The 23,515-nt window shown below is 39.7% G+C and overlaps 1 protein-coding gene across 5 annotated transcripts in view; it reads left to right on the top strand.

The window, feature by feature from the left end:
- The window catches only part of ENAH (ENAH actin regulator), a 95,416-nt gene that overhangs the window by 5,670 nt on the left and 66,231 nt on the right, over positions 1-23,515 (top strand). For 4 of the 5 annotated variants that reach the window (XM_090263194.1, XM_090263192.1, XM_090263191.1 and 1 more), the window contains exon 2: positions 9,257-9,368. The exons of the other annotated variant lie outside the window; for it this stretch is intronic. In XM_090263194.1, the coding sequence (XP_090119320.1) occupies positions 9,325-9,368 (44 nt within the window). In that variant the 5' untranslated portion in view covers positions 9,257-9,324. The remainder of the gene's footprint in view (positions 1-9,256; positions 9,369-23,515) is intronic. 5 annotated transcript variants of the gene reach the window in all.

Below are 23,515 nucleotides of genomic sequence, written 5' to 3'. Positions count from 1 at the left end.
TCCTGCCAGAACGGCAGGGAGGGGTTGGGGGGGGGCGGAGAGAGAGAGCAAGAGAGCACGTGAGCCCTGGAAGCTCTATCTCCATATGAAGTCACATGGAGGCATACAGCTCCAACATCTGAATGGGGTGGGGGGCCACATCTCAGTCCGTAGCAGAAGTAGCCAGACTTTTTGGTCAGTGCATACAGCTTTGAGGGAAAAAGCTAATCTGCTTGGGTGATTTGCAGATAAATGAGGTTGTAGATTTACATGAGAGATCTCATATTTTCTAGCAATTTCTGTACATGGAAAAGCTTCTGTTTTAGAATGATTCTAATAAATTTCATTAGCATGTAACTTTTCCAAAGAATGTTTTTGGTGTGAAGCAGTGTGTGTATATCTTAAGTATAGAGGTTGCATGGTGGAGGGTCATGAGTACAGGCTTTGAAGTCAACCTGAATTTGAACCCTATTTTGACATTTTCTAATTGATTTTTGAGTAGGTTATAGTTTTTTAGATCTGAATTCCTTCTGTAAAATGGTTGTAATTTTTGCATTATGGACTTGGGAAAATTAAATCAGAAATTATATCAAACCCTGGCATAACACATTGCACATAAAAAGGGCTTGATGAGAGTAAATCCCCTACTTCTGTGCAAGTCTGACGTCCCTTAAGTTTATGTTAAGAATATAAAGAACCATGGAAAATGGTACAGCTGCTTTGGAGCCAGTTTGGCAGTTCCTCAGAAACTGAAACACAGAGTTACTGTATGACCCAGCAGTCCCACTCCTAGGTATGGACTCCGGAGAGATGAAAACACGTGTCCACACATAAATTTGTTCACAAATGTTTATGGCAGCGTTATTTATTATAGCCAAAAAATGGACACAACCCAAATGTCTGTAGACTGATAAATAGAGAATCAAACTGTGGTCTGTCCCTATAATGGAATAATATTTGATCATCAGAAGAAATCAGGTATTGATACATGCTACAACATGGATGAAAACATGCAAAGTGGAGGAAGTCGGACACAAAAGGCCTTATATTGTATGATTCCATTGATATGAAATGTCCAGAATAGGCAGATCTGTATAGAGAGACAGAAGGTAGATCAGCGGTTGCCAGGGTCTGGGGAGAGTGAAGGAGGAATGGGAAGTGAATGTTGTTATGGATATATATGGGGTTTCTTTCTGGGGTGATGAAAATGTCCTGGAATTTAACAGTGGTGGCTGTACTAAAACCCACAGAATGTGATACTTGGAAGTGGTGAGTTTTAAGGTATGTGGATATTATCTCAACTCCCACTCCCTGATCCTTGGGTTCTTATTTTCCCTTACTCACTAGAATGCATGACATCAGAAGAGGGTCTCGTATGCTTTGCATTGTTTCCGACACTTTTCTTACTTTGGATTAGTATTTTAAATGGACATCTTGGTGTTTTCTAAAGAAGAGAGGCTGAAGACAGCACCCCTGGGCTTGTCTCTGTGGCGAGCCCGGCAGAAGGGAGCGCCGGAGCGGATGCGTTGCTAGCGCTGCCTTTGAGGGACCTGGACGTTCGGGAGCCCCGTCTTTGTGTTCAGGTAGCAGTCCTCTCCCTGGGAGCCCCGGTACCGATGAAGCAAGTCCAGCAGGATCTTGAGAAAACTTGAATCTGAGTGGTGAGATTCCGTAATGTCGAATACCAAGAAGGTTTTGTCTTTGGGGCATGAAGTAGCTTTGATGACATTTTGAAATGGACTGAGCAACTTCCCCTGTGGGCACGGCCTCCCGAACACGTGCCCTTGGCTGATGGTACATCTGACGAGATGAAGTCTGGGTGGCTACCTTTGACTGTGCTTCCCAGGTCCTCACTCTCCTTTTTTTGGTCCCTGCATTTTCTGTGTCAACTTGGTAGGGAAGCAGCTTCCTAAAGAAACCGGAGGCATAAGTGAAATAAAGTGAATGGCTCTGTAGGTCAGATCTCAGCGGAGTCCAAACTGCTTGTTTTATGGTGCAGTGCAGGGAGCTTTCTGTGCAGGTTTTATAATGATTAATTAAATATTGGTTGTATTTAGTGTTTAGTTTGCTCTGCAACCTGATGCCCCTTCCTCTCCTCTCCCAAATGCTCATCTCATCTCAGGCTAGTATTGCAAGCGAAATTGTGGCTTTTCAGTTTTTAACAATTTAAGGTTTATGAATTACAGGCTCTCGTTTAAAACCTAGTTATTTGTATTTCTTTATAGTCTCTTTAATCGTTTTATTTGCAGTGTTTTAAGAAAGCGAACCAATTACTGTTGTCTAAATAAATGTCAGCTCTTTAAAAAAATTTTTTTTTCTATTACTTTTTTCCTTCCATTATAAAGCAGTAGAGGTTTTGCATGAATTTTAGAAAGTATGGAAAGTATAAAGATGTTAAATCAAGCCATTGAGAATTTTTGAAATTTTGATGTATAGCTTTCTAGGTGTTTTTATAATGCATATATGCACCCATAAATGTCCTTGTATGTGGATATGAGTATATTTTAAATAAAAGTGAGATCATACCATGTAAAGGTGAAATTATATCACATTATTTTGTAATTGGCCCCTTTCCTCCTAATTCTTGTCTCTAAATACAGCTCTGTATAATTTTAAGTAACTGCATAGTATTTTCACTATGCTTTGGATAAACTTAATCTTGTAGCGATACTTAGCTTTTTACATATTATTTTTGTTATAGAAACACTGCTATTTGAACATCTTTGAGTATATGCCTTTGTGCAGATAGCTGATATTTTATATCTGCACATATGTTTTAGGATCAGTTCCTGGAAGGAAAATCAAGTAGCGTTCGTTTTTCCCTTTCTCTGACTTTATCAGCAGGTTCTGTCAGGCCGACCTCCGTCTGCTTGTCTCCACATCAGTGCCCCGCTGAAGTCCAGGCATAGTCACCCTGAACAGTTAGTGACCCCTCTTTTGCGTCTTGTCCTCCATGTCCCATGATCTTAACGTGGAAATCAGATGCTGTTATTCCCGTGCTAAAGCCTCCAATGGCATCTTAGTGCTCTTAGAATAAAGCCCAAATTAATAATAAAACCAAAATTATTAAGGTCCTGTCCGATCTGGCTGTATTCCTAGTTCTGAGCTCAGGCCTCTGTGAGTACACAATAAGTATTTGAGTGAATAAAAAATGAAATTACCAGACCAAAGGGAGTGTTATAGGTTTTTCTTTTTCTTTTTTTTTTTAAAAAGATTTTATTTACTTATTTTTAGAGAGAGGAGAAGGGAAGAAGAAAGGAAGAGAAACATCAATGTGTGGTTGCCTCTCATGCGCTCCCAACTGGGGACGTGGTCTGCATGTGCCCTGACTGGGAATTGAATTGGTAACCCTTTGGTTTGCAGACCGGTGCTCAATCCACTGAGCCACACCAGCCAGGGTGGGAATTTTATAGTTTTTGAAACTCATTACCCAATTAGCAACCGTAGATGAGAATGCCAGTTTCCCCACATTCTGGCCAACTCCAGGCATTATTAGCCTTTTTAATCTTTGCCAGTCTGATAGGCAAAAAGTGTTAACTTGTTGATTTAATTTGTATTTCTTTGATTACTAGTGGAGTTGAACATTTCTTCCTGTGTTTATTGGCCATTTTTATTTTTGTCTGAGTCATCCGCTTATGTGCTTTGTCTGTTGTCCCAATGGGATGTTTAGTTTTTCTTGTAATGATTTATAATGTATTTAATAAGTAAGTACAGATATATTGTCTCAGGTATCTATTGCAGTATAACAGACCACTTCAACCTAGTAAAACATGTATGAGTTGGTTGGAGCAGTTCTGCTGGTCTCACCTGGACTCACACATGGTTTTGTTCCTTCATTCCGTACATGTGGTGTGTCTTTCTGTCTGTCTCTTACTTAGTAATAGCCGCCTACCATGAGATCATGCCTCACTGCGCAAGCTCTTATCAAGCCTCTGTCTGCCACTGACCCTTTATGTCTTCTTGGCTAAAGCCAGTCCCGTGGTCAGTGTGGGAGGAGCTACACAAGGACATACGGAGAGGTGCCGTTCACTGGGGCATGAAGTAAAGTCTGCCACGTTATCTTCGAAATTTGTCACTTGTTTATTGGGTATAGAAGTTTTAAAATTTCATATCAAATCTGTCCGTCTTTAATCTGTACAGCTCTGCGTTTGGTGCCATGCTTTCTCCAATGTAAAATTATATATGTATTTGCTTGCATTTGCGTCTGTTAATTTTGTGGTTTTGTTTATGTTTCAATTTAAGCCACTTGAATTTTATTTTGGTATAAGATGGGAGGTTAGTATTTTAAGATCAAATAGTCATTTGTCCAGTAATCCATCTTTCCCATTGATTTGAAATCCAGTATTCAGTGTATACTGAATTCCTACACTGAGTTCTGTTGCTGGACTCATTAGTTACCTAATTCTGTGCTAATACCTCACTCTTTTCATTACTCTTGACTATAATTTTTTAACATCCAGTAAGGGAAGTTACTGTTGGTTTTCTTATTTTTCAAAACATTATTTGCTATTTCATTTAATATATTCTTTTAGGTTAGTTTTAGAGTAATTTTTATCAACTAGAACAAGTAAAGATGAAATAAAAAAGAAATTACACCCCAACCTCTTGGAGTTTTAACTAGAATTGTGTTGAACTAATGGAGTAATATACAGTACGTAGCTGGAAAAGGAATGACCCTGTTATAATACTGAGTTTTCCATTCTTTTTTCTCTCCATATATTCAGATTTTTAATATCATCTTTAGTAAAGTGTAGGAACACATTCCTTTCTAGTTTAATAAGTTTGATATAGCACTTTTAAAATGTCCTTATCTCTGTAGAAATTAAACTTTTAGCATTTTTACTGTAAGTCCATCTGTTCTCACTTTTCTTTGTGTTATTTTCACTTAAAGTGTATGTGCTTGTATTTTAAAAAGTTTTTCTTTTGTTACTGAAGTTAATTCCAATGCTGGCATTTATATTCCTCAGTTTTCTTAGATTTTGAAGTAGAATAGATAAGTTACTTGAGTTCTTGTTGCCTGGAATACTTGACATATCAACCATTTGACACTCCTAACAGCATGTAAGGAGGAAGTGTTGGTATGCCCATGTACTATGTGAGGAAACTGAGTCACAGAGGGTTGAATGACTTGCCGCAGGACCACCAGCCAGAAACAGTGGTTCCTGAGCCCCGGCTGTCACCCGGTCTTGCTATAATGGGCAACGTGTGTGACCTGAGGTGTATCTTTGAATTTTCTAAATGTTGATGTATAAGCAAATAATTTATTTTTCTTTGTGATTTCATCATATAAAGGCTCTTTATTTTCTGAAAACAATTAGTACAAGAACAAAGTTGTGTAGAATGAATTGACCTAGAAGAGGAGCAACATTTCACAGATAGCAGGGGTGGGGAGAAATGGCTTTATTTTGAAAAAGTGGTTTAATCTTGAAAAAATGCAACAAAATCATGAAAACATTCCTGTTATGATTGCAACTATGTGTTTAATTTTCAAATGGAAGAATGAATCAAGTGTTGTTGCTTTTTTTCCCTCATTTTTCTTACAAAATTGTAAGATGGCATGAAACTACATCTTTCACATTATGATGGCCTTTTCCAGTATGATTCTATAGAAAGGTATTTCTGCCGAAAGGTTTAGGGCTTTGTTAGTAAGGCCCAAGGGCTTTACTTAGATGTTCTGTTGAGATTAGTGTCTTCTGGCCTCTTATCTCATCTTTGCTACCTTCCCCAAGTCTTCACTGGCTGTATGGTGGACTGTTTTCAGCTGCAAGCAGCAGACTCAAAGTGCGTACACACTGAGCAAATTTCCCATCTCGTACATGTAACTGAAGTCCAGAGGAGCGGCCTCCTAGGTTCGGGGGCTCTCTGATGTCTTTGGGAACCCAGGTGTGCTTCTGTCTTTATTGTCCACTTCATCTTCACGCCGGTAGCAAGCAGGGTGCGGGATTTTGAGGCCTCACGTTTAGACCCAGTAATTCTTTGAGGAACAAGGACCATTCCCTTCTTGAGTTCCTTTTCTTTTCCCTTGAAAGTATAATTTACATACAGCTGAGTGTGTAGTTCATAAGTGTACACACAGCTTGATGAACTACTATATATACACATCTGTGTAGCCAGCCCCAGGTCAGGAGACAGAACATGCTCACCATCCCATTAAGTGCCCTGATGTTTCTCCCTAATCAGTGTCCCTCTCAAACCTTCATTTTTGTCAGTGGCGTTGCCAGTGGTTGGAAACAGTTCTCTTCGTTTTCAGTAACTTCATAAAGGCCTGCATTTTTGGGAAGCTTCCATTTTCTCTTTGCAGATATTTACGCTGTGTTGCTTTGTAACTGATATAGCTGTTGGTCGTTGACTGACAGGGTAAAGGTAAAATGGACTAATAGAGGCTAATGCTACCTTCAGGGGGACGTTTGATAGGGACTAATTTTTATAATTGTTTAATTCATTAGTGGGTATTTTGGTTTTAGGATTACTTTCGCTTCCCTGGGCAACCTGGCAATTTATGGGAGTCTGGCAATGAGTCATGTTCAGACCCCTGAGCCTATTTTGTCCTTTGTGTTACATTTTTACATATGTGTTCTGGATTCTCTAATTGATTGCATTGATCTGTTACACCAGGCAGTCTGTTAATTTATGCAGCAGTCCAGTCTTTCTGAAAATCAGATTTGATCAGCTCATCTCATGACAGAAACACTTCAGGGGCTTCCCATTGCTTTTAGAATTAAGACCAAACTTCTTATCAGGGCTTACTTCTGGTATTATCCTTTTTGCTTTGTGATTCCAAAATTAGTAAAATGGCCCAATAAGATAAATCCTCAAGACCACTTACAAAAAAGTAACAACATGCATAGACACGAGCTGTTCCCTTAAGCTTACAGTTTAGTTGGAGGGAGAGGCATTAGTTCATTAGAGCTGTGAAGAGCGGTACATGCTGTCATGAGGGTAGAGACTATTTCATCTGTTTTTGTTGGATTCCTTGCTAAATAGTGTCATCTGCAAATATTTAAAATTTTCTCTAGTGTGTATATAACATGGCAGACTGCCAGTGCTATTTTGTATTGCTTTAGAAAAGCATTTTGTTCTATTTGTCTATTATTTCGTTCAAGTCATCTCCTTGAAGGGGAATCCCTCTTAGTACCATCCTTTTTGTATTTCTCTGGACATGAAAGTTTTTCAAGGTGTTTTTTCATTTTGGGCAGAGACGGTCAAGTTTAATAGAATCATGATTGGTTCCAGAGTTGTTCTGCTATTTACTGGCTGTCCCAGATTTCAATTTCTTTCTCTACACAATGGAATTAATAACCCATTGCCTTGATCTGCAGTTTGCCGTAATGCATTGAGAGGATTTATGGATTTATGGAAATGAAGTTCTAGCTCCTGAATGTTCTTTTGCCTTTTCTCTTTAACTTTTAATCTGAAAGGCTTCTTTTCTGTTTTTAGGCATTTTAAAGAATAAAACACCTAGGAATAAATTTAACCGAGGTGAAAGACTTGTATATTGCAAATTATAAAATCTTATTGAAATAAATTAAAGAAAACCTAAATAAATGAAAAGATCTTTTGTGTTCATCGATTGGAAAACTTGATAAGTGATGTACACATTCAGTACAATCTTTATCAGAATCCCAATGGCGTTTCTTTCTTTTCTTTTCTTTTTCTTTTTAGAAATAGAAGAACTCATTCTAAAATTCATAGGGAATCTGAAGGGACTCCAAATAGCCAAAATAATCTTAAAAAAGAACAGAGCTGGAGGACTCACACTTTCTGATTTCAAAACTTATTACAAAGCTACAGTAATCATAAGAGTGTGGTAGTGGCGTAAGTATAGCCCTAGAGACCAATGGGACAAAATAGAGAACCCAGAAGTAAACACTCATGTGTGTGGTCACTTGATTTTTGACAAGGATGCCAAGACTGTTAAATGGGGAAAGGATACTATTTCCAAACAGTGATGCTGGGAAAAGTGGATATTCCTGGTTCTTTTGAAAGAGAGTTTATATAATATTGTGGTCCCCCCCACCCCATCCCTGAAATATGAATGCCTACCTCTACATCTGAGTTTCTCAGCCTTGGCACTATTGATATTTGGGGACAGATAATTCTGTGTTGTGAGGCTGGCCTGTGCCTTGTAGGGTGTTTAGTATCTCTGGCCTCGCCTCACTAGATGCTGGTGGTAGCTCACCCCTAGCATTCCCCCCCTAGTAGTGACAACCAAGTGTATGTTCAGTATATTTAAAACATTAAATGTTTTATGTGGAGATGAAAAAAAATGACACTTGCGTTCTTTCCTGCTTTTATTACAGAAGACATATGTTTGGTTACTTAGACGTTAGCCTGGTAACCCAGCCATAATTTATAAATAGCGTTTCAGAAAAGAGAATCTACCCTGAAAAATCAGTTAATAAAAGCCCATTTTTAAGTTACCTGAAGATAAAAAAAAAAATACATCAGTTTCGAATTTTAACATAAGTGAAATGAAAAACAAAACAAAACTACTTTCAAAGAAATTGTTGTATTTCATTGTTAGTTTCATGCAAGTATTTAAAATATACTTAACTCTTTGTTCTTTAAGGTATTTTCCCGATTAACTTTTGTGTCCCAAAGAGCCGATAGATGTTCCTCACTTGATCCAGAGGGCCCGATACCTGAAGATCCAGCGCATGCCTGGCACAGGGCTCAAGTCCCTGGCTGTAGACCACAGTGTCTCTGAGGCTAATCTTTGGGTAACCTTTGGTCACACTGGGTACATACCTAGAGGACTAACCAATTACATATGACAACTTTTAATATTCTCTATTTATGTAAAGTAAGTAGATATTTGATAAATAATAGCTATTGTTGCTCATTCAGACAGGCCGGCTAAATTGCGAAGGGCATCCATGTAAGTTTTTCCAGTTAGTGGATTAGGATGAACCATGAAATTGGTGTCATTGTTGCTTTGACTTGGGGGAAAGCAAGGCTTAAGTGACTTGGCGAAAGTCACATGGTTGGTAACTGACGGCTGAGGTTCAAATCGAGTCCTGCCTAAGTCCAGAGACCTTGGTCTTGATACTTTATTATGGCCTCTAATTGTTTTCCCTTTCAGTGCTGCTTCTCAGATGTCATTTTCCATCTTAAGGTCGCATCCAATGCTGTCTCAGCGCTCATCTTGGAGTCCGTATAGGAAGGAACGGGAAGTGCTGCAGATGGGGCTGGATTGTATAAGGCTTGGGGTGACAGGTGAATGAATGAAACTTAATGTGCTGCATACTTCTATACACTATTCTTCTAACCCTTACAGCTGCTCTGCAGGCTAGGTATCATCCTCATTAATGCCCTTGCTGCTGGAGAATACGAGGCTAGTGAGTGATGGAACCTGGACCTGAACCCAGCATTGTCTCACTTGCATACCTGTAAGTGCTTTACCCTACGTCTTCCAATGATTTGAACTTTTCTGGTAGACTGATAACTTCCAGTGTGTGGGCTCTGGGGCCAGCTGTGGGTTTGTGTTAAAGAGTACTTGAACCCCTGTGTTCATCACGCTTTGTCTTTAATCCAAAGATGCCAGTCTTCGTATGTGTTACATTTCAAGTATATGTATGTACCTGCTGTTATGGTAATGTACAGGTTAATTTCAAAGCTAGTAAATTCAAAGTGTGTTTAAATCACATTTTCTCAGACAACATGTGTTAGAAATGAATGGATTTAAAGGGCCTTCTCATCTTCCAGGAGGTTGAGAACCACTATTGTAAGTAGATTTTCTCTGTAGTTAATAATCTATTTCTTAGGTGGGGCTTGGCAACCTTTTGATTTTCTCAAAAGAAAGGGGGAAATCCCCAAACAATGGAAGTATTTAAAGCTATGGCAAGAATCACTGCAAACTTTTTTTCTTGTTGTTCTTTAGATAAAGTAGATTTTTGTTTAAAAAACAAAACAAAAAAAGTTTTCTGAAATGTTATTAGTTACCTATATAAGCAATCCATCAAAATAGTTCAAATAAATTTTAAGTGGGAGCAAATTTTCATGATTAGGAAATTATAGCTGTTGCCTATAAATTATGATTTTTAGAAAATGAGCTGACAGGATTAAATTATTTCTTTTTGGAATTATGAAACAAAAGATGTGTTATGCTATTATGTAGGATTCTGTAAAAACCAGCTCTTGAAGATGACGCTTTTAAAAGAAATGTGTCCCAAATATGAGTAGTAGCGTTTTGCTAGTACATAAAGCAGCATTGAGAGTGAAGGCAGAATGGATAACTTCAAGTTGTAAATAGGCTGGGATTTGCGCTTGTGACTTTACAGTTTTAGAAATTTTAGAATATGCAAATTTGTTTTTGCCTATTTTCTTAGCCTTGATGGGGTTAATCGTGGCCTTGGCAAATCAAGAAAAGGAGTTCTGTGCTGTTTCAGGCTGCAGAATCCTGTTGCTATGCAACAAACATTGTCAGTCAGTGTAGGGTATAGGGAATTGGTATTCTGTGGCTCTGTGCACCACATGCTCATTTGGTAATCAGAGAGAAGTGGTTTGGAGCTATTTTGAAGGTTTTATTTTAAAACAGGCATTTAAAGATTTTTGTTGCTTTTTGTAATGGGTCACACTTGAGGTCTGTAAGGCCTTTCTGTTCTCGCGTAGAAGGTACCCTAAAATGCTTGTGTTCAGAGAAAGGGTTTTATAGATCTGTTTCCAAGTTGTTTCAGGTTAGAGCACTAATTTTATTTTGTTATTGTAAGAGGGGTGATACTGCCAACTTCCAGTCAACTTTTTGTTTGAAAAGTCAAGTTAAATAAGTTGAACATCAGAGAACAACATATTTTTGAAGTTTATTTAGCAAAGTATGGATCCAGTATTCCTTAATTGATGCAGATTATTTTTATATAAAATCTTGTGTGGAATTTGACAATTCACTTTCTCCTGGGAGAACTTAAAATGTTTTAATAGCAAGTGGGTGACGTACATAATATAAAAGTTACCATTTTAACCATTCGTAAGTGCCCAGTTCCGTGGCATTAAGGACGTTAACATCGTTGTGCCAACATCATCTCTGTTCATCTCCAGGGTGGAGTAACCTTTCACATGATTTAGTTACTTAGACCAGGGCATCTTCTAAATCCTTTAGATAAACTAACTCATTCAACCTTCATAACACTCTCATAAGGTAAGTACTTGCGTTCTGTTCCACACGAGAAGACTGAAAGGAACACAGAGCTGCCACACGGGTGGAATCACTATGTCGTATTGCTCTCTTTTGGAATTACTTCTTCTGTTTAGTGGTAAGAGCAGTGATTTAAAAATTATTACGTCTTGTAGCTTTGTTAAGTAAAGGTGACATACTTTCACTGTGTTTTGAACTTTTAATGAATTTAGTTGGACCATAAATTCCTGCAATATTTTAGACATTTTTCTAAATATTTTAAAAAGATACAGTTTATATTATATATTATGGTTAATTGTATATGAAATGCTGTGCATTGTAGTTCATCGTATAGAAAGGATTTAACTCCCTTTTTCAGTTTGTTTCTGGGCCATTTTCCATGCTCATCCTTCCAGTAGAGGGTACAGAGAATGCGAATTATTTTCTGGTAGTTTAATAGAAATGTATAGGAAGGTACATTGTTATTAGAAAGTTGTAATGGGATGCCATCGGAAGGCTGAAGCCAATTGGCATTGGATCATCTGCTTAGTATATTCTAAATTCATGCTCTTCTTTTCCATGGACAATTTGGAGTTAATTGTCGTATTGACAATCGAGAATAAAGAGCAGTAAGCAGGAACGAAAGGGAGAAACAACAGTACAAGGTGTCATTTGAACTTGCAGCTGATGCAAAGGGTGTTTTTTTGCTTGCAAACTCGGCTTTCTTTCTGCTAGGCACTGCATCTCTATTCCCATCTTTAACTAAACAGCCCCTCCGCCCCTCTCTTCAGGTAGATCTTCTCCCTTGAGAACCCTGGACCTCGGTCTTCCCTGAATTTATATGTTCCTGTCTTGTGCGGCCACAGTAACTCTATAGTCAGTTTGCCTTTCACTTATCTTCACAGTTGCACCATCTTAAAAAAAATATTTCCTCCTTTTATTTTTGTGTATGTATATATGCATTTGATTATATCCTGTGCATTCTTTGACTTGTTCACATGATATGTTTTGCATTTTCTCCGCTTTTAAAAAACTGCTTAGAATTTTATTAGTTGCATATTTCACTGTAATTTACCTATTTTCTTTTAAATGGCTATTTACATGGTTTAAAGTGATTTTGTATAATGAGTAATGCTTTCATGAACCCAAAGGGTTTTTTCCCCTCCTAATTGCAGACTAATTTCTTTGGATTTCCCGAAATAGTATTAGATCTCTGAAAAAAATAGAAACAGTTTTAAAAGCTCTTGAATCATATTGCCAAATGCTTTCCAAAAGTGTTGTACCAGTTTTCATGCCAGCTAGCAAATACTTGGAGTGTCTATTTCACCACAACCAGTAGCAGCAGAGAATGTTTTGATATTAACCTTTCAATCTAAGAAGAATTGACTGATGGCTCTGCTGGACTTTTAGCCCGAGTTACACCTAGAATTATAATTGTGCTTTTTAAGGTCTGTTTTGATGCAGTCACTACCCAGGTAAGGTTTCATTTAATGTCTCTTGGATGCATGAAGTGACTTTTTCTGCTCTTCAGCCCTCTTAGTTTTTTTGATAAGCGGCATGGTGTATGGGACAAAGTAGTGTGTGTTTTAAATGACATCTCCCTTGGACGCTGGGGCCGAAGAGGCCCGGCTCCCTCCCTCACCCTGCCAGCGGGCTCTGTGTGGTGGGCGGAGACAGCCGAAATGTCAGGTTTCAGTAGCTACCTTGTCCAGGGGCTGCTTCTCACGTGGGGCCGGAGTCACTGCTGCTTCTTCAGCTGGCAGATCATTAACAACTCTGGAGGCACATGGCTTTTCCCTAAAAACTGGTTATAGAATTCAGAAGTATTAAGTGCTGATAGAACTTTCCCCCGCCAAATAGAAGAAAGGCCCAGGGAAAGCACTGCTGAGAACTGATGACGATGTGGCCTCCCACGAGCATCCAGCACAGTGTGCCGTCCTGGCCTTGAACCAGTTGGACTCGGTGATTTCAGGCTCCGTTGGCTCTCCTTCTTATCCCGTTGGCTGCACCTATTGGTCCTTCCCTCCACCTTCTTATCCAGCGCCGGGGCTTTACCACCGTGTGCTGCTGATTTCCCAGATTTGAATGTCTGGCTGGCTTTCTCGTGAGCTCCAGATAATATGCCGACAACTTACTTCATCCGATGTAACTAAGAGGCACCTTAAATAGTCATGTTTCCAAACCAGAGTGTGTAGTACAAATGTGTTCATACAAATGTATAGTTGCTGATAAATGGGTAACTTTTTCAGCGACAATTTTTCCTCAGATTTTCAACTATAAAAATAACATAAGGAGCTAAATTATAAGTAATATCAATATAAGACTTGTACTATTGAAAAAGATGTCTTCCGCTCTCATTCTGTAAGCTTTAGATCCCATCGTTGTTCTTTTGGTAGGCCGCAAGAAAACTTAACCTATTTCCTTCTGAGTTCAAAAACTATTATTAAAGGATTTCCCTTAAGTGATCTTTCATATGCCATATACCTCTACCATTAAATATCATTTCTTTCTCTCAGTTTAGTATTTTGCATGTCACCTGACCAACACTTGAACTACTACTGTAGGATGGTACCACTTCCTACTCAACAGTTTAATTTTGTCAATATCATTGATTTTGTAGAGCACTGTATGCATTTGACTGTAAAAAAGTAGAAGAAAAGAAATGTTAGTAACAATTGAGATAAATGTATCAGTCATGGGGTATTCCAAAGGTGGTCATTCTTCAGGCCCAGTGGGACGGGATCCTGTTTGTACTTTTAAGCTAGCTGTCTTTGTATCTGACAAGGTGATTTTGTTGACACTGACAGGATCTGAAGGTGGCTTAAGGAGGACCACAGTACAGCTCACAGAACCACAGTGAGAGCTCCTGGGCCCAGGGCGGCCGCAGCTGGTGTCAGGGACAGTGACAGACTAGCAGTTCCTCTGTCCTACCTCTGCCTGGCTTTAGTCTTTGTCTGCGGTCTTTCTTCATGGTTTCCCCAGCTTCCCATTGTTCCAGCTTCTGTAATTTGTCACAGAATGTTTTCTATGATCTTCAGGTGGGGTAATCCTGGATTAAGATAGGCGACAAGCCCTGCTCGGGTCATTGTCCCTTCTTCAGTGAGGGGGGGGTACTGTGACGCGCACCAATGGGTAGTGGAGAATGAGCACCTCTAAAGTGAGAGAAGGAATCTTGGCAACCTGTATTACTATAGCCAACAGCAAAGGAGAATGACAAAATTACACTGTATATAAAAATACAGCGTGCACGTCCTAAAGGTGAAGTCTTACGATGGAAAAACTAGATTAATACTTAGCGATCTGTTAGATTTACAGGATTGTAGAGCTTGTTGAGGAATGTGGCTTACTCTAACCATCCTTTCCTGTATAGTAACAGTCTGTAGTTCAATTTTATACACAGAAAACTTTAAGGACAGTTGGTGAGGTAACATTTTGTTTATCATGAAGTCTGAGCAATTAAAAAATCACTTCTGTCTACTAAATATTGCTTTGGAGAAGCCAAGAAAACTAGAATTTGATGTGAGAGCTAGCAAATTAATTTTACCTGTATTTTATATTTATTTCATCTTTCTCAAAGTGATTGCTTATGTCAGTTTTAAAACTAAACATTCATCTCCTGACTAGGGACTTCTAATCTGACTCAGAATGAAAACTCATGTTAAAATTAAGACTGTTGCTCAGTCAGCTCTTCTTCTTTCACATGCTTTTCGGGACTGGGTCATGGATGAGAGGAGGGGGACTGGGAGTCCGTGTTAGCATGTTCCACGTCCATGTTGTTGACCATCGTACTCCACCATCAGACGTCAGGTTAAGGGAGGAGCCACGTCACTTCCCACCAGGTCAGGAGGCACTTCTTAGCTCTCCCCCTTGTTGGTGATGTGGTGATGCATAGACCAAGCAGAATGGCCTGGGAAGAATGGACCCTTTGATGGGCATCACAAGTATCAGGATCCTGGGTCTGTCCCCTTTAGGGCACTTTAATCTTGGCCTCTTTGCCCCCTGCAGTTAAGATGTTAAGAAAACATCTCATGTTGAGGAAAACAGAGCATTTATTTATTCATTGTCGAGGATAGATGGTCTAACCTCCATCAAATTATGAAGGTTTTAACATTTAACATTTCAGAGTCCAGAGTGCTAACCATTATATGATGGAAACCCATGAAGTTCCTTTATTTTCCAGGACACTTGTTAATGGAAGGATCATTGTACTTTGGATTTACAGGTGAAATTTTGTATGTTTTTATTACTGATAAGAAGACTCGTTAGTTATTTCCTTTCTTCTTTTCTCAGTCACCAGGTTAATATAGGTGATTTTTAGAATAGCTAACCAATACAGAAGGATTCACCTGAGAGCCTTTTGGGAATTATTTTATTGAAAAGAACAGTCGGAAAAAATAGTTAAAAAAAGTGGAAAGGAACAATTTACTTTGCTAATTATAGATAAAATACAAAAAACAGGGAAACTAAAATCTAAGCACAAGAAACATCATATATCTCTAAAAACGAATAGGAAAAAAAAGTCTTTGTTTTATCCTGTTCCTTTCTCTAAGCCTATTTTTTAGAGATCTCTTAAATCCATGGTAAGAACTCTGATGTCTTGAAAAGTTCTTGGCTTCTTTTCTTTGGGGTTTTAGTGTAATCCAGACTTTTTTGGAACACAAAAAGATCGGCTACTTCTAAAATCTTAACTTGCCAGTTTGTTTACTTCAAGTAGAGAAGGCTTCTGTAAACTTGGTATGTGTGTTTGGGATTTCTCTTTAGAATCGTATCTTTTTCTTTTCTTTTTGATTGTTTATGGTTTTTTCCTTTTGAAATTCACCCTCTGAGTTACTTTAAGGAGTAGGTTACTTTCTGTGCTCCCTCACCCCCCAGCCTTTTCCTGTTAGCTATCCTTACTCTGTAGTTACGTCATTCTGCCATCGTTTTGCTAACATTTAATACAACTTAAACATTTTAACAGCTTCATTGAGGTATAACTGACACATAGTAAATCATATCTTTAAAGTGTATAGTTGGATAAATTTTGACATGCATGTACTGATGAAGTCATCACCACAATCAAGTTAGTGAGCATATCCACCACCTCCAATTCAACATTAAAAGCATGTCAACAAAAATCTGGAATATAGGGAAAAAAGACAGTTACCATAAACCCTAGCACTTATCTGCATAACCTTTGTGTGCTTTTTAATTTAACACACTATCATGAAGAGTTTTCCATGTCATTACGTGGTCTGAATAACAGACAAGATTTTTTCAAGAGTTGACCGATGACATGTTAAAAACACCGCCTTTACACATCTGACATGACAGTGCACAGAATGTTTCATGTTGGGGGTAGAAACAGATTTTCCACTGCTTCTGAAGTAAGAGATTTGAAGAAGGAGACGAGGAGGGAATGAAAAAAGCATAAGTGGTTCTGAACGGTCCCCTCTCTTCCACAGCGAATAACTCCAGTTCCCGAAACACCCCAGCCTCACGCTTCGCTTCCAGTGGGCCCGAGGCTGTGGGCTGAGGTGTGTGGGGCACGAGGCTGCCTCGCTGGGATATGTTCAGTTGTTAAAGGCCCATGTAGCATAGGGCGAAAGTTCGAATTTTAGGGAAAAAAACCAATGAATTTGGTAGGTGGAGTGACAGGATCCTCCTCTTGGTCTACATGTAAAATAGTCTTTGTGGTTGATGAAGAGGTAGGTTTGTTTATTTTTACATACGCACATTTCTTTTTATCTAGCTTTATGGAGATTGTCGGCCTAAAACATGTAAGTTTCAGGTGTGCCATGTGCTGATGTGAGACGTGTCTGTACTGTGAAATGACCGCAATAAGGCTAGGTAACACCTCCATCCCCTCACGTATTTTCTTTTTTCTGTGTGTGGTGAGGATATTTAAGATCTGCTCTGTTAACGCCTTTCAAGTTTATAAGACAATACTGTTAATTCTCGTCACCATGCTGGACATTAGTGCCCCAGAACTCACTCAGCTTATAGCGGAACTTCGTACCCCTTGACCAACGTCTCCCTGTTTCCCTCACTCCCCAGCTCCTGGCGACCACCATTCTGTCCTCTGCTTCTGTGAGTGTGGCTCTTTTAGATCCTCCCGTATTTGTCTCTCTCTGACTTGCTTCACTGAGCATAAAGCCAAGAGTAGGTTTAAGGAGAGATCCTCATGTCCACACTGAGCGGGTAGAGGGTGATAAGTGTAATGAGAATGGTGTCTGGGCGAGTTTATGTTATTGGTAGGAATACGAAGAAATGTTTGGGAAGGTTTTTTCTGGGGAAAGCAGCACTGATAGAGTAAGGGCTCCGTCGTGGGAGATGAAGGACCACGAGGTGTGAACCGCTGCTGGGTGGTCTGGACTCCGGTGGCAGGTGGGCCGAGAGCATGGTCACTCTTTGAGGGAAGGTTTTAGGCAGGTGGAAATGGGCCAAGGATTTTCTGGAGGAGATTTGTTTTAATTTAGGACACACTTTATTGTTTGCTGGTACAAGACTCTGCAAAGAAGTGGGTTTTCAAAGATTAAAAAAGATTGGCTCCACCATTAAGGAGCTCATGATTCGTTGGTTTGAACTGAACAGGCTTTTAGAACATTAGACAGGGCCAATAAAAGCAGCAGGCAGAGACCGAGGCTCCAGATTGGGCGATAGTGTGAAAACAAGAATGAACCAGGCACCCCAAGTGACATGGTAAAGAAGGACACTTTTCTGATGGTTAAGAGGAGACACCCGTAATAATTACACTGAAAAGCATTCGCAGATACCAGAGCACATCACACCGTGATTTCAGAGAGTCCCAGCTTTTGTTTGGTAGGAGTTTAGTACGTGTCTTTTCTGTGGACACTGTGTTCTTGTGAGGGCTGATTAGGTCCTCAAGCTCCTGCAATTTAATGTATCTGTGTCCTTGAAGTATGTATTGCACTACGAGGTTAAATGATATGAAATATGCTTTTTTTTAGAGGTAAAAAACCATCAGATAGTGGTGATTTAATATGCCTTAATTATCACCAGACATTTTTGATGCCTGCCATTTACTTGGGACTACAAAATTGACTTGATAGATGTGTCTTAAAAACATTTATCTGGGACCATCTGTTCAGAGTCTAAAGGTGGGACAGCCAAGATTGATGAGTCCCTCCAGTGTTGCTGCCTCATCTGCTTTGGGAATAGAGATTCTCTTTAAGTGTGAAGGTTCTGATGGGTCTTCTCTCTAATAGGCATCCTCTCTTCTGTCCCCAAAATCAGACTAGGGAGTGGGAAGGGAAGAGCGCAAAGAGGAGTGTTTTGTGGTGGTATTCTTCAAACTGTGGGTTTCCAACAGCGTTTACTAAAATTGGAAAATGAATGGAACATGTCAGAACGCATTGCACATGGCAACCGCAGGTAGTGTTCCGTGAAATGTTTCAGGAGTCTGCGGAGTTGTGTCTGTAGCGGGTTGTAGCATGTTCACTGTATTTATCACTGACCTCAAAAGTCTGACAAATGCTGTTTTGGGAGATGAACTGATGTTGGCTGGGCATCTCGAAGATCTAGGGCATACCATTTTGGGGGTGCTGGGGCTTCCTTAACCTTCTGCCTTTCTGCTGTGGGCAGGGATAATAGGCCTCGTCTCCCTTCACTGGTCCAGCAAGCTCCTCAGCAGTCTTGACTCATACACAGCACGGCAGTCTCTCTCTATCGCGGTTCACCTATTGCGGCCTCACGGTGTCGCGGGATTTTAAAAAATATTATATTTAATTATTGCGAATTTTTCGCTCTACTGTGGGAATTTGCAGTACTGTATACATATGTTAAAGTTACGTAGGTTTAAGAGTGTAGAATGTGTTTAAGGACATAAGTAGTGTTTATAAAAGTGTGGAAAAGGTTAATAAGGGACTGGGAACGGTTTACAAGTGTGGGGGAAGGGTTTATAAAGCCTTAAAATGTATATAAATACTAAAATAAATGTAAGGTTCCTACTTCGTGGATTTTCACCTATCACGGTGGGAGGGTTGTCTAGAACGTAATACCCACGATAAGTGAGGGAATACTGTGTGCGTGTATTTATTTATTTTTTTCCTCCTTTACCTGCTCTGTAATAAAATACAGTTTAGCACAAGGACAGAATTCTTTGGAGGTCTTTGTATCTTTTTTTTTTCCTGAGGAGTTGCCCAGTAGTTGCTGGTATAAAAGTAGAAAAAACAGAAAGCCTCAGATACAGAGGTGCCTTTCTTTTCCATTTCCGTGTTGAAAGTAGAACATAAAACTTCCTAAATTGAGTTTTTGTGCAGAAATCACTGAGGATTCATCTGTGATTCCGAGGAAAACGAGATAGAATAGTGGTTGACATTTAGTATGTGCTCAATAAATCTTCGTGGACTAACTGATTGAATGAATAGAGAGAGTCCTGAGCACTTGTCTAGGGTCAGCGGACTGCTTATTAGTGAATGAGGACGCAGACGTGGCAGTGGGAACAGGGGTGACGATCGTCCCCTTAGTTCTGTGCTATACTTGTCCTCTCTTAGAAGGCAGAGAGAGGGCAGGGAGAGGAACCCCATGTTGATTAAAAGCAGCCCCTGTGGCCAGTTTAGAATTGGATGGCTGTTCCTTTTAAAGGGAAATGGGTAGGCCTCCCATGAGAGCTGCTGGTGATTGCAGTTTTTAGGGGTATTGGCCTGCGGTCCACCTTTTCTTTCTCCCCAGTTATCGGACAGGTTGGTTGTTGCGAAGGCTGGATGGCTTGGGGGTCCATCATTTTCCTCTGGGGGTGTGTTTGGATGGGAAAGGAGGCTGTTTGGGGACTAGGTGCTAGTCAATATGTAGTGGAAATCTGCCCCCTGGCTCCGGAAATTACATTCCTGTGCCTCAAGGATAAGTGTTTTCCTGCTCAGTCCAGTTACGCTCACTCAGCTCTGGCTGGTAATGTTTCTACTGATCACCTTCCTCTTTCAGGGAGCTTCCATGAAAGAGATTTGATAGTTGCTAGGAGCAAATTGCAACCGTTGCTTCTTCCTTGCCTTAGTTTTTGCCCAGAATGTCATTGCAAGTTGGTGGTGGCAGAATGTTCGAGTTAAAAAATCAGCTGTATAATATCGAATCGTTTGGGAGAGTTTTAAGATGCCTTCTGATTGGGTGGCAGTATCAAACACGATTTACCCGTATTTTGTGTTGGAACTTAAATTCTAACAACCTTTAGAAGCAACAGTGTAATTTACTTAACCTGGTTGAATCCTAAGCTTACTAGTTGGTTGGGGTTGGGTACATTAGTTATATATCTGATCAGTTCTGATGGTACTAATGTCAAGAGTTTATGGAAGAGGCTAAATTAATTGCCAGCCTACGACCATTGCCCACTTAGTATCATTCTGTTAAGATCATTTTGATTATCTGAGCAAATGCTTATTTAATAATACAGAAATAAGAACCTGCTGTGGATGCTTTTAATTGGGTATATGCTGACCTTTTATATATCAGATAAGGTGTCTAAGTCCTGAGACAGGGTTTTAATACCCCCAGTCTCTGTTTAGGCTTGGCCTACAAGCTCTCAATCAGTAAAGCTAGTCTTTTGTGTTATCTAGACCACTATTTTTATTTAGAAGGTCTTTTGTGGTGTCTTTGAGCCTAGAAGGCTGAAGTACAAGATTTGGAGGTATATTTGTATATTTAGTTTAGTTCTATCATTGTAAGTAGAACTTATATTCACATTTAGAATCGATGGCACACCTGTCAGTGGACTGGCAGATTTCATCTAACTATAGAATGACAGGTGTAAATGTTCTCTCATTCTGATGTCCAAGGTTACATTTGTTGGCCTGAGCTCAGCAGAGTTTTAGCTCTTCAGCTGGGCATCTTCAAACTTTGCTTCAGTGCATGGGCTCAGTGTTCCAGTCACTAGTAGAAACTTAATGACAGTAAATTTTGAATGCTCCCTCTTTTGATTCTGAACATATCAGCTAGTTCTTCTCTTCAGAAAGGGATAACTAAATATAGTTATAAATATTATATATAGTTATGTTCTTGTATAACGGCATTTCAACCACAGATCAACAGAAGAATAAACGTAGTTAGCTGCTTTTCTAGTGTATTTTTATTTGAATTTCACTTACGTGAGTAAAATTAATTTTTGTCTCAACAGTATTTAATATTGGCATATTGTCTCCAGTGAGTTCTGAAACAATTCTCATGCCTTAGAGGTGATTCTGTTAAAATATTACTCAAAGGGTTTGCATTTAAGGATAAAGGCATTGGGGTGGAATGGAGGTAGGACTGGTATTGGGGGAAAGGTTATGAAGTACCTTTTGGAATCAGAAATCTGAGACAGTCTCTTATCTTCTGAAATAGATAAAATCTGTTATCAAGTACACTGGAGCTTTTATTAGGAAGTATTTAAAATTAGTTATTTTTGTTGTTATAACTGCGAATCAGACCCCTGCCCGGTCTTTAGGGAATATCCAGCAAAGTTACACATTTTCTTTGGCTAGATGAGTGATATTTGTCTATTGAAGTAATTTTATATTTATAAAAAATATAAAAATAGTATACGCCTATTATAGACAAAATGACAGAGCGTGGAAAACTAGATGGAACAAGTTAATCCATCAACTAGTATTTATTGATTACCTTCAAAATATTTATTACTACCGGGCACAGTCCCCTGGCTTGGGGATACGCAGACAAACAGGGCAAGAGGTGCTGTACCTGGGGGGCCGGCCTGCGTGCCAGTAGGGGACAGAGGAGAAAGACGCACCAACTAAGGAGTGCGTCAGTTGCTCAGGGGACGCGCTAAGTGCAAAGAAGAAGGTAAATGTGTGGTGGGAATGGGGAGAGCACGCACCCCAAGGCCCGACGTGATTTGCGTGGTCAGGGAAGGCCCTTCCTAGGGGGTGAAGGTGGAGTTGGCCTGAAAGATGAGGAGAGAGTCACGCGGACGTCAGGAGGGAGAGCATTCCAAAGGGAAGGTGCGGCAGGTCCCGGGGCCTGCGAGGAGGGGGAGCTGGCTTTGTTCAAGGGACCGGAGGCTTTGGAAAGCAAAGAAGGTGTCCGCAGTCAACCCGTAATAAATGTACTTTGCGTCGTTTTTTGTTGTTGCATAGTTTGGTTTCTGTTTATAGACTTCATCTCTGCTTTGATCACATTTGCTTCATAATAGAAACATTCCCTCATTTCATAATGAATGCCTTTAGTAAGTATTTTTAGTTTCAGCATAATTAGTTTTGTAAATAGATCATGATTTACTCAAACCCATTCCCCAATAGTTTGGCATTTAGATTCATCCCTCCCTCCCTTCTCTTCCTTTTTTGGACCTAAAGCTTTTTTTGTTTCTTAGGGTTGGTTCTCGGAAGGAGAAATATGAACTGGGGCAAAGATATGAATTATTTATTATTTATTACTAAAATACTTTGCATAATGGGTTGTTTTTAGTTTATGTTCCAGTTACCAGTGTTTAGAGAGTGTTTCCTGTATCCTGGCCTGTATTTTAAGTGTTACAGTATCTTTTTTTGAAAAAAAAAAAAAGTCATCGTGGTCCAGTACGTAGAACATAAAATTTACACAGTGCGATTCAGTGACATTCGGTACTCTCAGTATGTTGTGTGGCTGTTACCACTGTGTGGTTTCAGAACTTTTTATCACCCCAAACAGAAGCCCTGTACCTATTAAGCAATCACGTCTATTCCTCTCCCAGCCCCTGGCAACTAGTAATCTGCATTCTGACTTTATGGATTTGCCTATTCTGGGCATTTCATATAAATGGAATCATGGAGCATGTCTGGCTTCTTTTCATTTAGCTAAGGCTTTAAGGTTTATCCATGTCTTAGCAAGTGTCGGGACGTCATTTCTTTTTACAGCTTTGTTCTTTTTTATTCCATTGTTCGGTATGTGCTTGGGTATACTATATTTTGATTCTCCATTCATCTGTCCAGATGGACACTTGGGTTGTTTCCACGTTCAATCTATTATGAACAGAGTTGGTATGAATGAACATGTATGTGTAAGTATTTGTTTGAAGGCCTGTTTTCAGTTTCTTCGGCCCTGCAGCAAGGGCTGGGATTGCTGGGTCACGGGATAGTTCTGTGTAACTCACTGAGGACCCGTCAAATTGGTTTCCACAGCAGCTGCACCATTTTACACGTGTTCCTTCCGTGTTCTGGTTTTGGTTTTTCTTATGTCTGCTCCAGTGGGTGTGAAGTGGTGTCTCATGGTGGTTTTGGATTTGCATTTCCCTGATGACTGATGATGGTGACCATCTTTTCATGCGCTTGTGGACGGGTTGAGCATTCCCTTTCTTTACCTGAAACTTTTTTGAGGGGTCGGCAGCCGTCCGTCTCGAGAGACGATGGTGTAGCTTCTTAAGAGTCTATCTGCACTCTCCAGTGAAGCTGAAGCTACAGAGCCTCGAGAGACGATGGTGTAGCTTCTTAAGAGTCTATCTGCACCGCCGAGAATGGCTGTGCAGTC

This window comes from Furipterus horrens, unplaced genomic scaffold, assembly GCF_987537825.1.
Source record: "Furipterus horrens unplaced genomic scaffold, mFurHor1.1.pri manual_scaffold_15, whole genome shotgun sequence".
NCBI classification, from domain to species: Eukaryota; Metazoa; Chordata; class Mammalia; order Chiroptera; family Furipteridae; genus Furipterus; species Furipterus horrens.
The sequence above is the reverse complement of the archived record's forward strand: the minus strand, read 5'-3'. Positions and strand labels throughout refer to the sequence as shown.